At 41.0% G+C, this 13,508-nt stretch overlaps 1 protein-coding gene across 2 annotated transcripts in view; it reads right to left on the bottom strand.

Moving 5' to 3' along the window:
- The window catches only part of PEPD (peptidase D), a 134,417-nt gene that overhangs the window by 50,363 nt on the left and 70,546 nt on the right, over positions 1 to 13,508 (bottom strand). For both annotated transcript variants that reach the window (XM_050311623.1, XM_050311624.1), the window contains 2 exons: positions 7,976 to 8,044; positions 1,731 to 1,808 (listed from right to left, as the gene is read on the bottom strand). In XM_050311623.1, the coding sequence (XP_050167580.1) occupies positions 1,731 to 1,808; positions 7,976 to 8,044 (147 nt within the window). The remainder of the gene's footprint in view (positions 1 to 1,730; positions 1,809 to 7,975; positions 8,045 to 13,508) is intronic.

Here is a 13,508-nt window from a genome sequence, read left to right as displayed (position 1 = left end):
AACTGGACCGTTCAAACAAGAGGTTATTTTAAACTACATTAAACTTTGTTCTCTCTGTGGAGATGGTTACAAAGAGGGGTTGCTGCTCAGTGGCCTCAAAATGCTGAAGTGATCAATGTATTTGGGAGATGAGGCTTTCCTGACATTCAGAGATACGAGGATAATAAAACCCCAACATATTTTAAACATTTTGCCAATACTGCAGGAAGTAAGAGTTTGTGAAGAGCCTTGTGTGAGCTCTCATGGTTTAGAGGGACTACAGTCACCCACTAAACTGTCCTCAGAGACCGCAAATAAAAGGTTCCTACATATATCCTTCACCCTGAGGTCTCCCTCGAAATTTAAAGGCCTTTATTTCAAATACAGGGTATCATAATTAGATATGCATTGTGCCATATATTCTCTCAGTAAAAGGTGTTTAAATTGAATTGAATGACTCAGCTGATACAGTATCATGTTGGTGTGTCCTGCCTGATCAAAAAAAAAACCACTCACAGCATATTATCTACTCAAACACAACATAATCATAAATCAAAGCAATAAATTAACAGTAGTATTTGATGGGGTTAGTAAGCTATTAACCACAGATAAAGATAATACATAAACTTTTGTACAAGAAGTTTTTTAGAAGTTTTTACAGTATTATAAAGAAAGCACCCATCTGTAATTCCACAAGTTCACTCTGCAGCACCTGCAGATGTGCCTGGAACATTAGCCAATAAGTCATATTTTTTTAACTTCTGAGATTCAATTTGTTTTCCATAATAGGTTTTGAGCTTATCACTGATAATACTAATTTGCTTTTCTTCACACCTCTACATTCCACTGTGAAAATACACACCTACACCCTTTTTGCACGTGCTCCAAAGGTAACCCAGTACAAATCCTCCAAGATTAACTCCTCCAAAACTAATTCTGTATTTTATAAATGCAGGCTTTTTGAGCCACATCTTCAGAGGTGAAGTACAAAAGTTACAATCTGATATGTCACACCCCACACAAATAGGAGTGTCTTCCAATTTATGGCAGTGTATTTGGTGCTTTCATTCACCCTGCTTTTACCTGCAGTGATACTGCAAAGCAGGTGGGCATGTCATGCAAGTAGAGAAACATTTCTGGTATTTTCAGCTGTACTATGGCAACAGTGAACTCTTAGCAAAATCTTTACAGAAATTTTTGGCGCAACACAGAACTAGAAGCACCCTGCCCTAACCTGGACTGAGATGAGTTCAATCTCTACACACATTCCAAAGTCTACCTCCATGTCAGGGTGCCTGGGTGCACACAAGCATTTGTAAGATCTAATCCATACTGCAATTGGACACTGCAGTTCTCTAAAAGCAGCTAACACTTTTGTGATCCTCCACCCCACCATCAGAGCCGAGGTGTGGATTTGAGGTTCAAGAGCAAACTCAGATGCCAAATTTTGCAACTACTCTTGTACTTAGAATACAGTCATTTCTTAAACTAAATTCTAAGTGCTTCTGGCTCAGAAGTGTTTGAAAACAGTGTCTCCTTCTCCCTTTCAGCTGCAGGTGCAGGTACACAGGACTTTTGGAGGAAACCAGACTAGTTTGCCACGCAATGTTACATTCTGTTTTAAAGATTTGGACTTTTGACCATTATGCAGCCATCGTTTTATTACCAAGCTCCAAGAGTACCTACAATTCCTGCATGGAAACAGCAGCAGTGAAACAGAAACATCAAACAAACTCGAGCCCTTTACCTACCACAAGTCTCCATCCTCGATAGTCCTGTCGTTCGGGGCTCCAGCGTGGCCGTAGTGCAAAACAGACGAGTTCTCCCCACTGACAGGCACAAAGAAAACGCAGCACAGTTAGTGAGAGAAGAAACATTCACACACACATTCACACAACACGAGAAAGAGCACTGTAAAACCATCAGCATAATCATATAGGAAGCCGTGAGAGCATCTCCCAAGCCCTGCCCAGCCGCTAGTGCAGCAGAGCTGGGGATGGGAAGGAGCAGAAGGGACTTGGCACAGTTCACATGAATATTTCCCATCTCTGTGACAGTGTAAAGGAAGGAATGATGCACAAGTAATCTTTCAACTTACACCCGTTTGATACCAATTTTAATTACTAAGTGATATTTTTCCCTATTTGAGGTTAAGTAGTCTGAGGCATAAAACAAACTAACTTCCACTGGAGTAAAATCTGACATGTGTGAAATGCTCCAGGAATCACTGGGACTGGAAAAATTGAGCTGTCCAGGGAAACAGCTCCAGTTTCCCTCTGGTGGCCTGCTGCTCGGGGAGCTTCCCAGCATACAATGTCAGCAGCAAGTAACAGGTATGAAAACTGTCACTCTTTTCCTACTTCTTATTAAAAAAATCACATTACAAAGAAAAGATTTTTATTCCTGGAAATCTTTCAGAGCAAACTGCTGTTTCACAAGAATAAAACAGCTCCAGAGAAGGATGGACCCTTGTTCTGTCGTTGTGAAGCTCTGTGATCCATTTGGTGACCTACATTTGCCCTTGGCATCCTCTCTTCTCTACTGATATTCCCCCAGGTCTATAAAATGTCAGTTAAAAGGCTGGTAAAGATCCCAAGCTCTACCTATTTTTCTTTCAGTGTTCTCCTCAGATTGATGCCCTCACTTTTTTTTCTTCAAAATGCTAAAAGAGTTATATCACATCTAAAAATACATGTGTTGGGACAGGGTTACCGTGGGATCTCTGACTCCTCCAGCTGACTTGCCAGTTTGTACCTCAGCTTTCATCAAAACCATATTGGTCACCCTGCTCAAATTTGATTCTTTTAAGTGTGTGATGGTGGAACAGCTTCACATCTCAGGTGACAGCAACCTGAGCTCAGTTTCAAGGAATCTTTTGTTGCACCTGGAGTAAATGTGGCATCTGACACACTTCTCACATTAGACTTCTGATATGAGCAATTACAAAAGCAGTAAGCATGCACTGTGTCCAAACAGAGATTACCTGCAAGATACACCAAGTACCTGTGATCAACTGGGTATTTAACAGATCATCAGTCATCCAGATACAGTAACTCCATAAGCAGTGACTGTGGAGTAGCAAGGAGCAAATTTCTGCAGGCTCTCAATCTAACTGGCTGGATCATGTCCCTGGAAGTACTTAAAAAGTAGATGTGGCACCTGGGGACATGATTTAGTGGTGGACTGGGTTAATGGTTGGATTTGATGATTTTAGAATAATTCCACATTGATATTTTGAAAACAGTATTTATTGTTAAGTATTTTTTAGCATGTAAGAATCACTATGTAATAAGGTAGGGATGGGTGATTTCAGAATCGTGGGAATGATTTTCTGATACGAAGTGTGCTTCTTAAAATTATACACGCTCCAAAGGGGAAAATTAAAGTTGTTAAATCAAGAGTTAAAAACCCCCACGGAATTAGGAATTAAGGCTAATTTTGTGATTCTGGTCCAATGGCTTAAACACGGTTTCACAACTGGCTGGATGCTTTTTCCTTCCCGGACAGTGGACTTGGGAACTTCTGTTGTTGTGCAGATAGCTAAAAATGGCTCCATAAAACTTGTATACAGGGTAAAGACAGACATGGGTTTCCTTCTGAGATGTCCTGTCTCCTGGGCACTGTTGGAATAGTTTTCCACACCAGGACACTTTCAAAATTAGTTTGCTCTATGTGAAGAAAAAAATCTGCAGTAGGGCAGTGGAGTGCAATGGAAAGAAAAGGACCTTCTGTGCCAGGCAATGTGTAGGGTGGGAATTGTGTTCCCAGCCTCAGCTGCCTCCTTTCACGTGCAAGGGACAGCAGAGCAGTCTGCTCCCACCTCTGCCGTGGCCTGTCAGCATCATTTCCTGCCTGAAGAACTGTTTCCCAGGGGGAGGGCTGAGATTTTGGGAGGGGGGCACCTGGAAACAACTGGAATGATCTTGGTGCTGTGCATGACACTGTTTGTGAACTCACATGCTTGGTGTTTAAGGAAAAATACAAAAAATAATTAAAACCCACCAACAGCTGCCACACTCACACAGACACTGCACAGCAGTCTGTCAGGGTTTTAGCTGCAGATACTATTCCTTATCTCCCTCCAAAAATGGGGATAAAGTAGGAGAGGCAAACAGCACATGCATATATTTATGATCAACTTTTAAAAAATTATCATGAAGCTTAAGGGCATGACTCCATGCTAATGTATTTGCAGACAGCTTGTTTACTTATCATCATATGTTTGGCACCCTCAGAGTCATACACCACACCAGGGCATAAATAAGTCATATACTCAAATCTGAGGACTGCACAAACACTTTCAACAAAAGGCACTGAAAATACAAAGATGAGGGGACGTCTTTTGCACATTTCAACGTAAAGGTTTTAGTTTACAAAATATTTCCGTAAGGTTCAGCACCAACTGTGACGGGAGATGCATGAAAAATCTGTTTTTCAGCACCGCCAGTGAAGCGTTCAGAGCCACAATCTTTCTTGGCATTTGAGGCTCCTTATCTGTCACGCACATCTTGGCTCTGCTGTGCACATGGGATCAGAGCACGGAGAGCACAGTTGGTGCTGAAGACCAGACATGCACACCATGTGCACTGCAGGGTTGGAGCGACTGGAGTGAGATCTGCGCCCTTGGGGCTGGCTCTGGGCACGTCCCCTGGGCTCAACACCCACTAGCAACCAAGGCACAGCAGACCTGCTCCTGAAAGCTGTCCCAGCTGGTTTTGACCCAAAACAAATCCAGCATGTGCACTGCAGGACTGGTCCCTGGCTCTGAGCAGGCCCTGCAGCTGAGGATGAGCGGGAGAGCTCGCCTCAGAAAAATGCACTTCTGACCCGAACTAAAACACCTACAGCTGGTTCCTGCCAAGAGCTGCATGTCCAACCTCCCCCACAGGATGCATCTTCACCACTGCCCCAAGATGAAGGCAGGAAGATGCTTTAGGAGCAGTGCTACAAAACTGATGTGTACCCACAAGGTAAATGCCACAGCTGGCCAGAAGTTGTTCACATTGATTCAACAGGACTTTCAAGGTGGCTTCAAAACAATTTAAACAAAACCCACAGCCACTGGCAAAGACAATGAGCCTTCCTGTAGAAGCTATTTATTTCTTTCCCAAGAAGCAAGAATCGAAAGGTCTGGCATTAGAGTGCCAAGCTGGGGATTAAGATGAAGTGCTGTGGGGAGGTGAGGATCACTGGCAGCTCTGCTGCCTTCCTTTTAGTCAGCAAAACCACCACACGCAGTGGTGCCAGAGCTTGCCTTCAGGCAGCCAACCTGGAAAGCCCTCCAAGAGGTTTCTGTCTATCAGTTTTTATTCCCTTAATAATTTGCCTCTAACTGGTGCCAAAAACGTGTTTGTTACAGAAAGAATTGCGTGAAGCAGCGGGAAAGCTGCAAATTAACACCACTGAGAATGCAAAGTGGAGGAAGAGATTCCTGTTACCAGCAAAGGAAAACGAACCCCCAAGATATATTTTAGATCAGAAAGCACCCTGAAAACAAATTATTTGAAAAAAGAGAAGGAAAGTCAGCAATATTTTAAGAACAGGACTATGCTGAGCATCAAGCATTACAGAAAGTGCAGCTATTAGCTCTGCATTAAGGACATCCAAAGGAAAACCAACAGACCATTAACTAAAACCACAGACTACTTCCACCATGATTTAAATCATCATAGAACCAATCCAGAAGGAAGCCCTTCTCTCCACTTTTTCATCTAGGACATGAAAACTACAAAGTTGTACTGAAATGAAAGAAAGAAAAACAGATTCAGTGAGTATCCTGGAGTATACTGCACAGTGTTATTCCCAATCACTGGTATCATCTGATGAGAGCTTTCATCTGCCCAGAGACATCTGTCAAAAAGATCTGAACAAGTCTAAGCTGCCACAGTAACAAGTAGCAGCTGACTGTGGCTTCTGAGGTGGTTGCAGAGATACCGATGCTTCCACCCAACTCCAGCTGGAATCTCTGGTTCTCAGTGGATGCCACCTACCAGCGTCACCAGGACACACTGTCACAATGGATTACCTTTGCTTTCCCATTTGTAAAAATGGTTACTCAGTACCCTAAGACACTACAATAATTCATTTGCCTTTGAACACTACTTGGCAGTCAACACTTGGCAGATGAGCGCTAAATATACCCAAGTATTCTTATCAAATGCTCCATTCTCCTTTAATTGCACTTGGTTGGTGTCTGTGCTTCAAACCACTCCCAAACTGACAGTGTGTGGAAGTATCACCAACCACAGGACTAACCTCGCTGGGTGATGCCCTGTAATAATAATCAATGTGATTATTCTGATAATAACAATAAATACATGAAGCACATATCCATTTACTATTTCCTCCAGAATACAACACTGGACAGGGACAGCAACAAATCCTCATCAGGTGACAGGTGATTTATTTCTGTACAGAAATATTATATTGAGTACTCCAGATTTCCAGCTTAGTCAGTATCTTTTTTAAAATGTGAATAACAAACTTCTACGGAAAAGATGATTCTCCTCTACAGAAATTATTATCAGGCCTGTAATCTCAGAAGGAAAGATCCTGTCAAAATCTTAACCACTCAAAAATCTTAACTGCAAAAGCTATTTTTAGTTGTAAATGTAGTTAAGTGAAATATTTACAATGCATGACGTTTTCATGGTAATAAAAAATGTCTATTAATTTTTGCCATTATTATGTTAATTGAATTCATTCATTTATTAGGTCCTAGCTTAAAACTGCTAATATTATTCATTCTTTCTCACTCATAGTCAGAATACAAAAATTTACAGACAAAGTTCTTTGTGTTCTATCTGATATAATTATTTTTTTTCAAATCAAGTTTGTCTGCACTTCTAATTCTAATGGCAGGATGCAATGCCAGCTCCCAGCTACAAGAGAGTCACAATATTGTTTGGATCTTGCATTCCATGCTCTGTTTTAAACCCTCCAGTAGTTCAGAGGCAGCTCTAACACCACTCTCCTGCCCTGCTAAGCCCCTCCAGCCTGGTGGGACAGGACACCCAGGAAACTCCTGTCATCATTCACTTCTGAACTGAATTCTCAAATTATATGACAGTACGTAAAACAGGAAACTTTTCAGACAATTTAGATACACAATTTCCATAAGACTGCTCATGCTCCTACTGCAATTTTGCATATAAATTGGAAAACTGCATTTAAAAATAAGCAATTGAGTAAACAACAGAAAGAAGTGAAGGTGCTAATTGTCCTTATTACCTTCACAGCAATATAGCATTATTGTCTTTAATGTAAAAATTATCTTTTGTAAGTGTATGTGACTTCAGTGTAGGGTAAATGTTTCTCAGTAGCAGCAGAATGACAAGTGGAACATATATACCAACATATATGCTTCATCTGTCATATATTTCTGATTAGATTAATTCCACTAAGTAAGATTAATCTGTGCACAAAGCACACAGCTGTTCTTCAGCATGTATCCTACACCGTTCTCTGGTGCATTTCTACAACTGCAGGGAGAACTTTTATACTACTTTCCTAAATACAATAACCTTCAACACTAGCTATTCAGCAAGAGAAAGAGAGAGCAAAAAATTTCCACACTTCAAAGAGATTATTTTAATTGCACCCTAAACTCTGAGACAGAGAATTTTGAGAATTATATTAAATACTTAAGGTGTATTTCAAAAGAAGTATATTTGAGCAGCAGAGAGTAGCTCTAAAGCTCTTCTCCGTAACACTATTTAATAAAAAAGCCAATTGCAGCACAGATGGGAGCATAAACATGATCTTGGCAGCAGCAGCCACTGAGAAACCTCTTGAGTGCAGCAGAATCTACGACCAAGTTCTTTCTTCAAGAGACAGCGCTATCCACTTCTCTCTGGCTTTTCCAGTGGAAACAGGTGAGAACCCCCACTGGTGGCACTTGCAAACACATCCCACTCCTTACAGGAATGATTTTTAGAATATCCAGCGGGACACTGACCATAAAGGCTGCCCAGTCCAGTGCCAGGCAGTGACTTACCTGCCGCAGATGCAGGTGTAGGAGGTGTGGCGCATCCCACCCCGGGTGTAGCAGTAGTGCTGGAACAGGCTGCGAAGACAGAAAGGCAGTAATTAATGATTTATGCAAAAAACCACCCCCAAGACAGGGAGAAAAGCAAGCCCTGCTGGAGTACAGCTGGGTTGGTGTAAATCTCCAGCTTCCCAACGAGGCTCTCTGCCCGTTTCTGCTCGGCTGAACACTCCTGTTCCCCCACATCCCCAGCTCAGCAGTCCTGCAGAGCAGCAAGGGGGTTCCACAGAGCCATTAAGCAACTCTGCAACAGAGAAGAGGGGTTCAAGTGCAGCTCAGTAACTCCAAATGGCAACTGCTTTCCTTAACAACTCCAGGTAGAAGGGGAAATTCCTGTTGGCAACGAACAGGATGGTAGCAGCTAAAATGCTGAATTTGGCCAAAACCCTCAGAAGTGGAACTGAAATAACCACTTCTTGCTGTATTTCAGGTACACAATCATATCCATGGATCCTTATTTTCACTCCTGCTGCCTTCAGTCCATGGCATGTAGATTCAGGAAAAGTGAAGTCCAACCAGCCCTTCACTGGGGAAGGAGCTTGCCAGACAGGACAAAGCTCTCCAAAATAATTTCCTCAGAAGCCCTCTCAATTTTCCCACCTCACAGATACCTCCTGCTGAAAGCTGAACTAAATATTCCCAAAGCCTGATCTACTTCTGACTGTGCTGTTCACCCTCCTCCCCAGAGAAGCCAGCAGAGCTCTCCCACTGTGTAAAACCAAGCCCTTTCCACCAGTGTCACAGACCACACTGGAATGGATGGTCTCATGTTTTCTGGTCTGTAGCACCACAGAGAAAACACAAGAGTTCTCAGTTTCAGTCTGTGGTACGTAAATACCTCAATGATCTTCCCCTGTCCAAACAGGGGGGAAAAAAATTAACACAGACTCAATCCCAAGAGCAAGAAGATAAGGTGGTGACATTAGGCTGTCTCCTCAGTCTATAAAGAACAATACAACACAGCACTGCCATCCTGCTGGAGGAGCTGTTTGGCCTTAGAAAGCATTGAAACATTTTCATCTTCACTGTCAAAGTCCCCTTCACATGAGGGCAGATGTGCCCAAAGCACAATTAATATAGGATTAGGTGCTTTAAGAGCTAAGCATATATCATGGATCCTTCTATTCTTTCCGAAATATGCTCTAGCTACAATCCAATTCCCTTTAATAGTACTGCATGCATTTCAAAACCTTGTTCCTTGCAAAACTCAAATCATTTCATTAACACAGAGTGATAATGGTGTCATTCAAAGAATAGAGATGTTGTGATTTTGTCCTTCTGCAGCAGAAATCCACACAACACAATTCAAATTCAAAGGATATTAAAGGTATTACATGCTTGTAATTCCAAACTGGATTTTAAAATGACACAAAATGACAGTATTTAAAGAGAAACAAAACAAAACATACAAATTAATCACACAGGAAGAAAGAAAAGCCTCCATTTAGAGACTCAGTAGGGAGATGCTGTTTACAGGATCTCTTTTCTGTTCAAAATACTGTGGTTTACAAGGCAGAAAATAGGAAGTTTGTTTTGCCCCAGAAATGAATAATGGCAAAGAGTAGGTCAAATGCCAGAGAAGTTAAGGGTAACCTCTGACATGGTGAGAGTGCAGCGGAGATATCACTAAACTGAGCCAATGAAATTTATCATCTAAACTGCCATTTGGTCTGACACAGTCATTTTTGCCCAAAAACGGACATTTTATATGCAAACATTTGCTTGCAGGCAAGGTCTTCTCTGCAAGACATGGCACTATGTACAAAGATTTTGCACAATAATTATACTGCTATATATGTATAGTTACATTATAGGAAGCAACTTTTAGTGTATTTTATAGACCCTTCACTTTAAATGATTGAATAAACTGCGTCCTCCACACAGCAAGTTTCAGTAACCTTCTAAAGAGCTTTAAAAATGAAATAATGAAGGCTGTAAACATCTTTCCATCATCAGTGATGCAGGATAGCAGGGTTTATTTTTCCATATGACAACTGATCACATATTCATGGTTGCAATTAATATGAAACTATGCAGCCGAGTAATAGTATTCACCTTTTGCAGCACTCCCCGATTAGCAGTAAAAAGCAACAAATAAATTAAGACATGCTTCGTATAACCCAGCTGTTGCCTGAACTTTGTTTCTCTTTTCTAAAAAAGAAACCTGATTGTTTCATCAAACATCATGGACTTCCTTTTAAGAGTAAGAAAGAAGCAGTTATTTATGAGACTGAGCTGGTGATAGTACAGCTTTGCCAGGTGATGAGTTTTCTGCTAGTAAAACCACTCACATTGCTTTTTTGAATTTACTTTTTTAGGGTATGACTCATTACAAACATGTTCATGCAGCTGAAAAAAAAAACCCAACACTTCCATCAAAGACAGCCAACACCCTTGTATAACATGGCATAGATAAACAAAGGATTGAGTGTCTCTTTAATGGCGAGTGCTGGCTTTTCAAAGCTGAAAAGTGTATTTAGAGAGTTAGAGAAGGTGCCAGCATTTTGTAGTTAAAGCCCTGGTTCCACTGAAGTTAATGCAGATTCTGCCACTAGACTTCATCACACCAGGATTTCACTGACTACACCCTGTAAGAATCTTCATCCAAAAGTGCAACACGAAAGTATAAATTCTGAAAGAGCTGGATGGAATATAATTCAATCTGTCTCTCCACATGCATTGCAAACATTGCATCTTGAGCTTTGCCTGGTCTTTTTGATTGGAGGACATGTGTATTCAGTCAGTTCTATGCTGGTGCTGGATGCTTTGTCCTGAGCTTTTAATGCAACAGAGACACAGAAGTTAAGCACCTCTTTCTCTCCTTTTTTTTCACGGGTTTCACAGCTCCCTGTCATGTTTTGTGCAGTATTTCTCTGGAGGGTGTGTTTTACTTACTATGCACACAGGACCTCAGTGGTGTCTATGGATCAGCCACTGGTGTATTGGCTCTCAGATGTTACCTTTTAAATACAGACATTTGCTAGTGCTGGTATGGGCCTTGCACTGCTTTTGACACCTCCCAGGCTTGGTGCTTTTTCTTTTTGCCAAAATCTTCATTTTCTTTGACTGACAATATGTGGAGAATGAAGGTAGTCTTAAAAAACTCACTCTTTCTTCCATTAACTTAAAAACAGGCAAGCATCAAAGCATCAGCTCAGGTCAATCTGACATGAGTGCACCTGCCCCAGCCTTGCCAATCTGCCAAGGCACAAGACAGTGTTATCCCCACTGCTCTGAGTCTCAACTGCCTCACTGACTACAGTGACTTGAGAAAAGCCCGCTTTCAGAAATAATGGGTTCAGAAAATTCAGAAATAACAGAACAAGTATGTACTTGCTGTGCTTCAGATCTCCTGGAGCACTGCACACACCCAAACAAAACTCCTGAATGCTTAAAAAGCCTCAAGTTCAAAACAGCCCAAAGAGCCACTAAAGTAAAACCTTCTAGGAACAGTCTTTATGGCAAATTATCAAAACCATTCAGACAATGATGCTTGTGTCCCATGATCATCTTTGGTCCAGTTTCTAATGCTACCAAAGCACACTGACAATGACAATCAGGTGTCTGCTATGAATGTAAAATAAGGTAGTTTAATATCAACAATTTTCTTAAGTGAATTTGGAGAATAAAGGCACTTAAAGCAGGAGGGATAGAACTATCTGTAATGATTGCTCTCACACTTTTTGCTTATTTTCAGGTCTTCCTTGTCACCCAGAATACAACATATCCATACACACTCAGCACTGTTATTTTTATTTCCCAAAGGTGTACACAAATAATCTCTAATCTTAATTCTTGTCAGCAGCTCTTCTTGACTTATAACAAATATTTATAAGAACACCACATTTTGCATTTTTCAGCTACTCAATCCTGAAGCCAAGACACTTCTAGATCAAAAGATTTAAATTCTAAATAAAAATCCAAAGGAGCATTTTTGCCTATATCTTACAAAACAGGTAAGAACTGCAATTACAAAAAAAAGTAGTAAGTATGGAGAAAAGAGAGACACAGAAGGAACAAAAAGCAGCAAGAATAGCTGGCAAAAAAACCTATTAAAACCTAGCCAGGTTTCTATAACACTGCATTCCTCAGTGGCATCTTCTGATGGTCCTGCTACCCCAGTCCCACACCCCTGGTAAGGACACAGAGTGCTGCAGAATGAGACACGCCCATCCCTTCAGGCTGCAGGAACAATCCCTCATCCCAAGGCTTCCAGTGACAGAGGACCAAACCCACTGAATAACCCTGTTCATTATTCCCAGAGACTGCAGCCCTACCAAGACTCAGGAACCAGAATTTGAGGTTGTGTACCAGCGAGCTCTGCTGTCACCCTGCCCTGTGGAGCACACAGGTACAGAAGAGTGAAGGACACTCGTGGCTCAGTGTCTCCTGAAGGTGTTTATATCGAAAATGTATTTATATAAACAATTTTCACACTGGATCACTCACTGTTTTAAGGATGTTTCAGATCCACAATAATGTCCTCCGTGCACCTTTGAGAAAGTTGCCTCCTAATAAAAAGAAACCTTTACAAACTTCAAAAACAGTATTCCTTGAACACAGCCCTTGAGACTTTGCCTTGAAATGGAAGCAGGTGGGTCTGAGCTATAAACTGGAAACCAGAGCGGCTTAAGGGAGTTCTGGACAGAAACTGGGGAAATTTTTATAGTTTACTTTTTTTTTTTTTTAAATGAATACAACTGGAAGACGTAGGTGAATATCTATTAGTTAGTTATCTGTGCACTGAATTAGTTTTAAATTACAACTAGACTGTGTTATTATGCTTTTGAACAGTGTAAATATGAAGTATAGCCATGAGACAGGCTGAACCCCAAACTTTTGTTAAAGGATTCATAGAAGGCCAAATATTCCAAAGCTGATCTCTCTGTTTATAGCAGGACTAAAAGCCACTCTTTTGATCATTTGGACACACACAAAAAAAGCTATGAAGCCCAAATAACACAAAACTGTTAATCCACAGTAAATATAATTTGTCCATGATGCCTAAAGCATTTAAAATTATCATCAAAGTAGGCTGGAAGAAACATGCTCAGAGGAAAGCAGAGAAGGTGTCAGGAACATCCCATCAGTGAATGCAGGAGCAGAGTGAGCAGGGCTTCCCTTAATCCCACACTAGACATTGTGAGGTTCTTAAATGCAGAGCATTTTTCTTTGTTAACCTACTTACTCTGGTAATATAATTTATTTTCCACGGGCAACTAGATGCTTAAAGGCTTAGCCTATCTAATCCTATTTTCATTTAGTTCACAACAGCACACTGCAGTATTGCCAAACAAGTCTGAAGTTGTTTTAGGACAAAAACAAGCAAACAAAAAAAGTCAGTACTTCATTGCAAAAGGGTAAAGAAGGAGAGTGGAGAAGAGTAGGAGGAATAATCCAAGTATTAATGAACAAACGATGGATTACAAACTTGCAGCAGAACAAGAAAAATAGCACTGTGAGCAGATGAGCAAAGTTATTC

The sequence above is a fragment of the Myiozetetes cayanensis genome, unplaced genomic scaffold (assembly GCF_022539395.1).
Source record: "Myiozetetes cayanensis isolate MyiCay16 unplaced genomic scaffold, myiCay2020 scf16, whole genome shotgun sequence".
NCBI lineage: Eukaryota > Metazoa > Chordata > Aves > Passeriformes > Tyrannidae > Myiozetetes > Myiozetetes cayanensis.
Note: the sequence above shows the minus strand (reverse complement) of the source record. Positions and strands in the feature narration are given on the sequence as shown.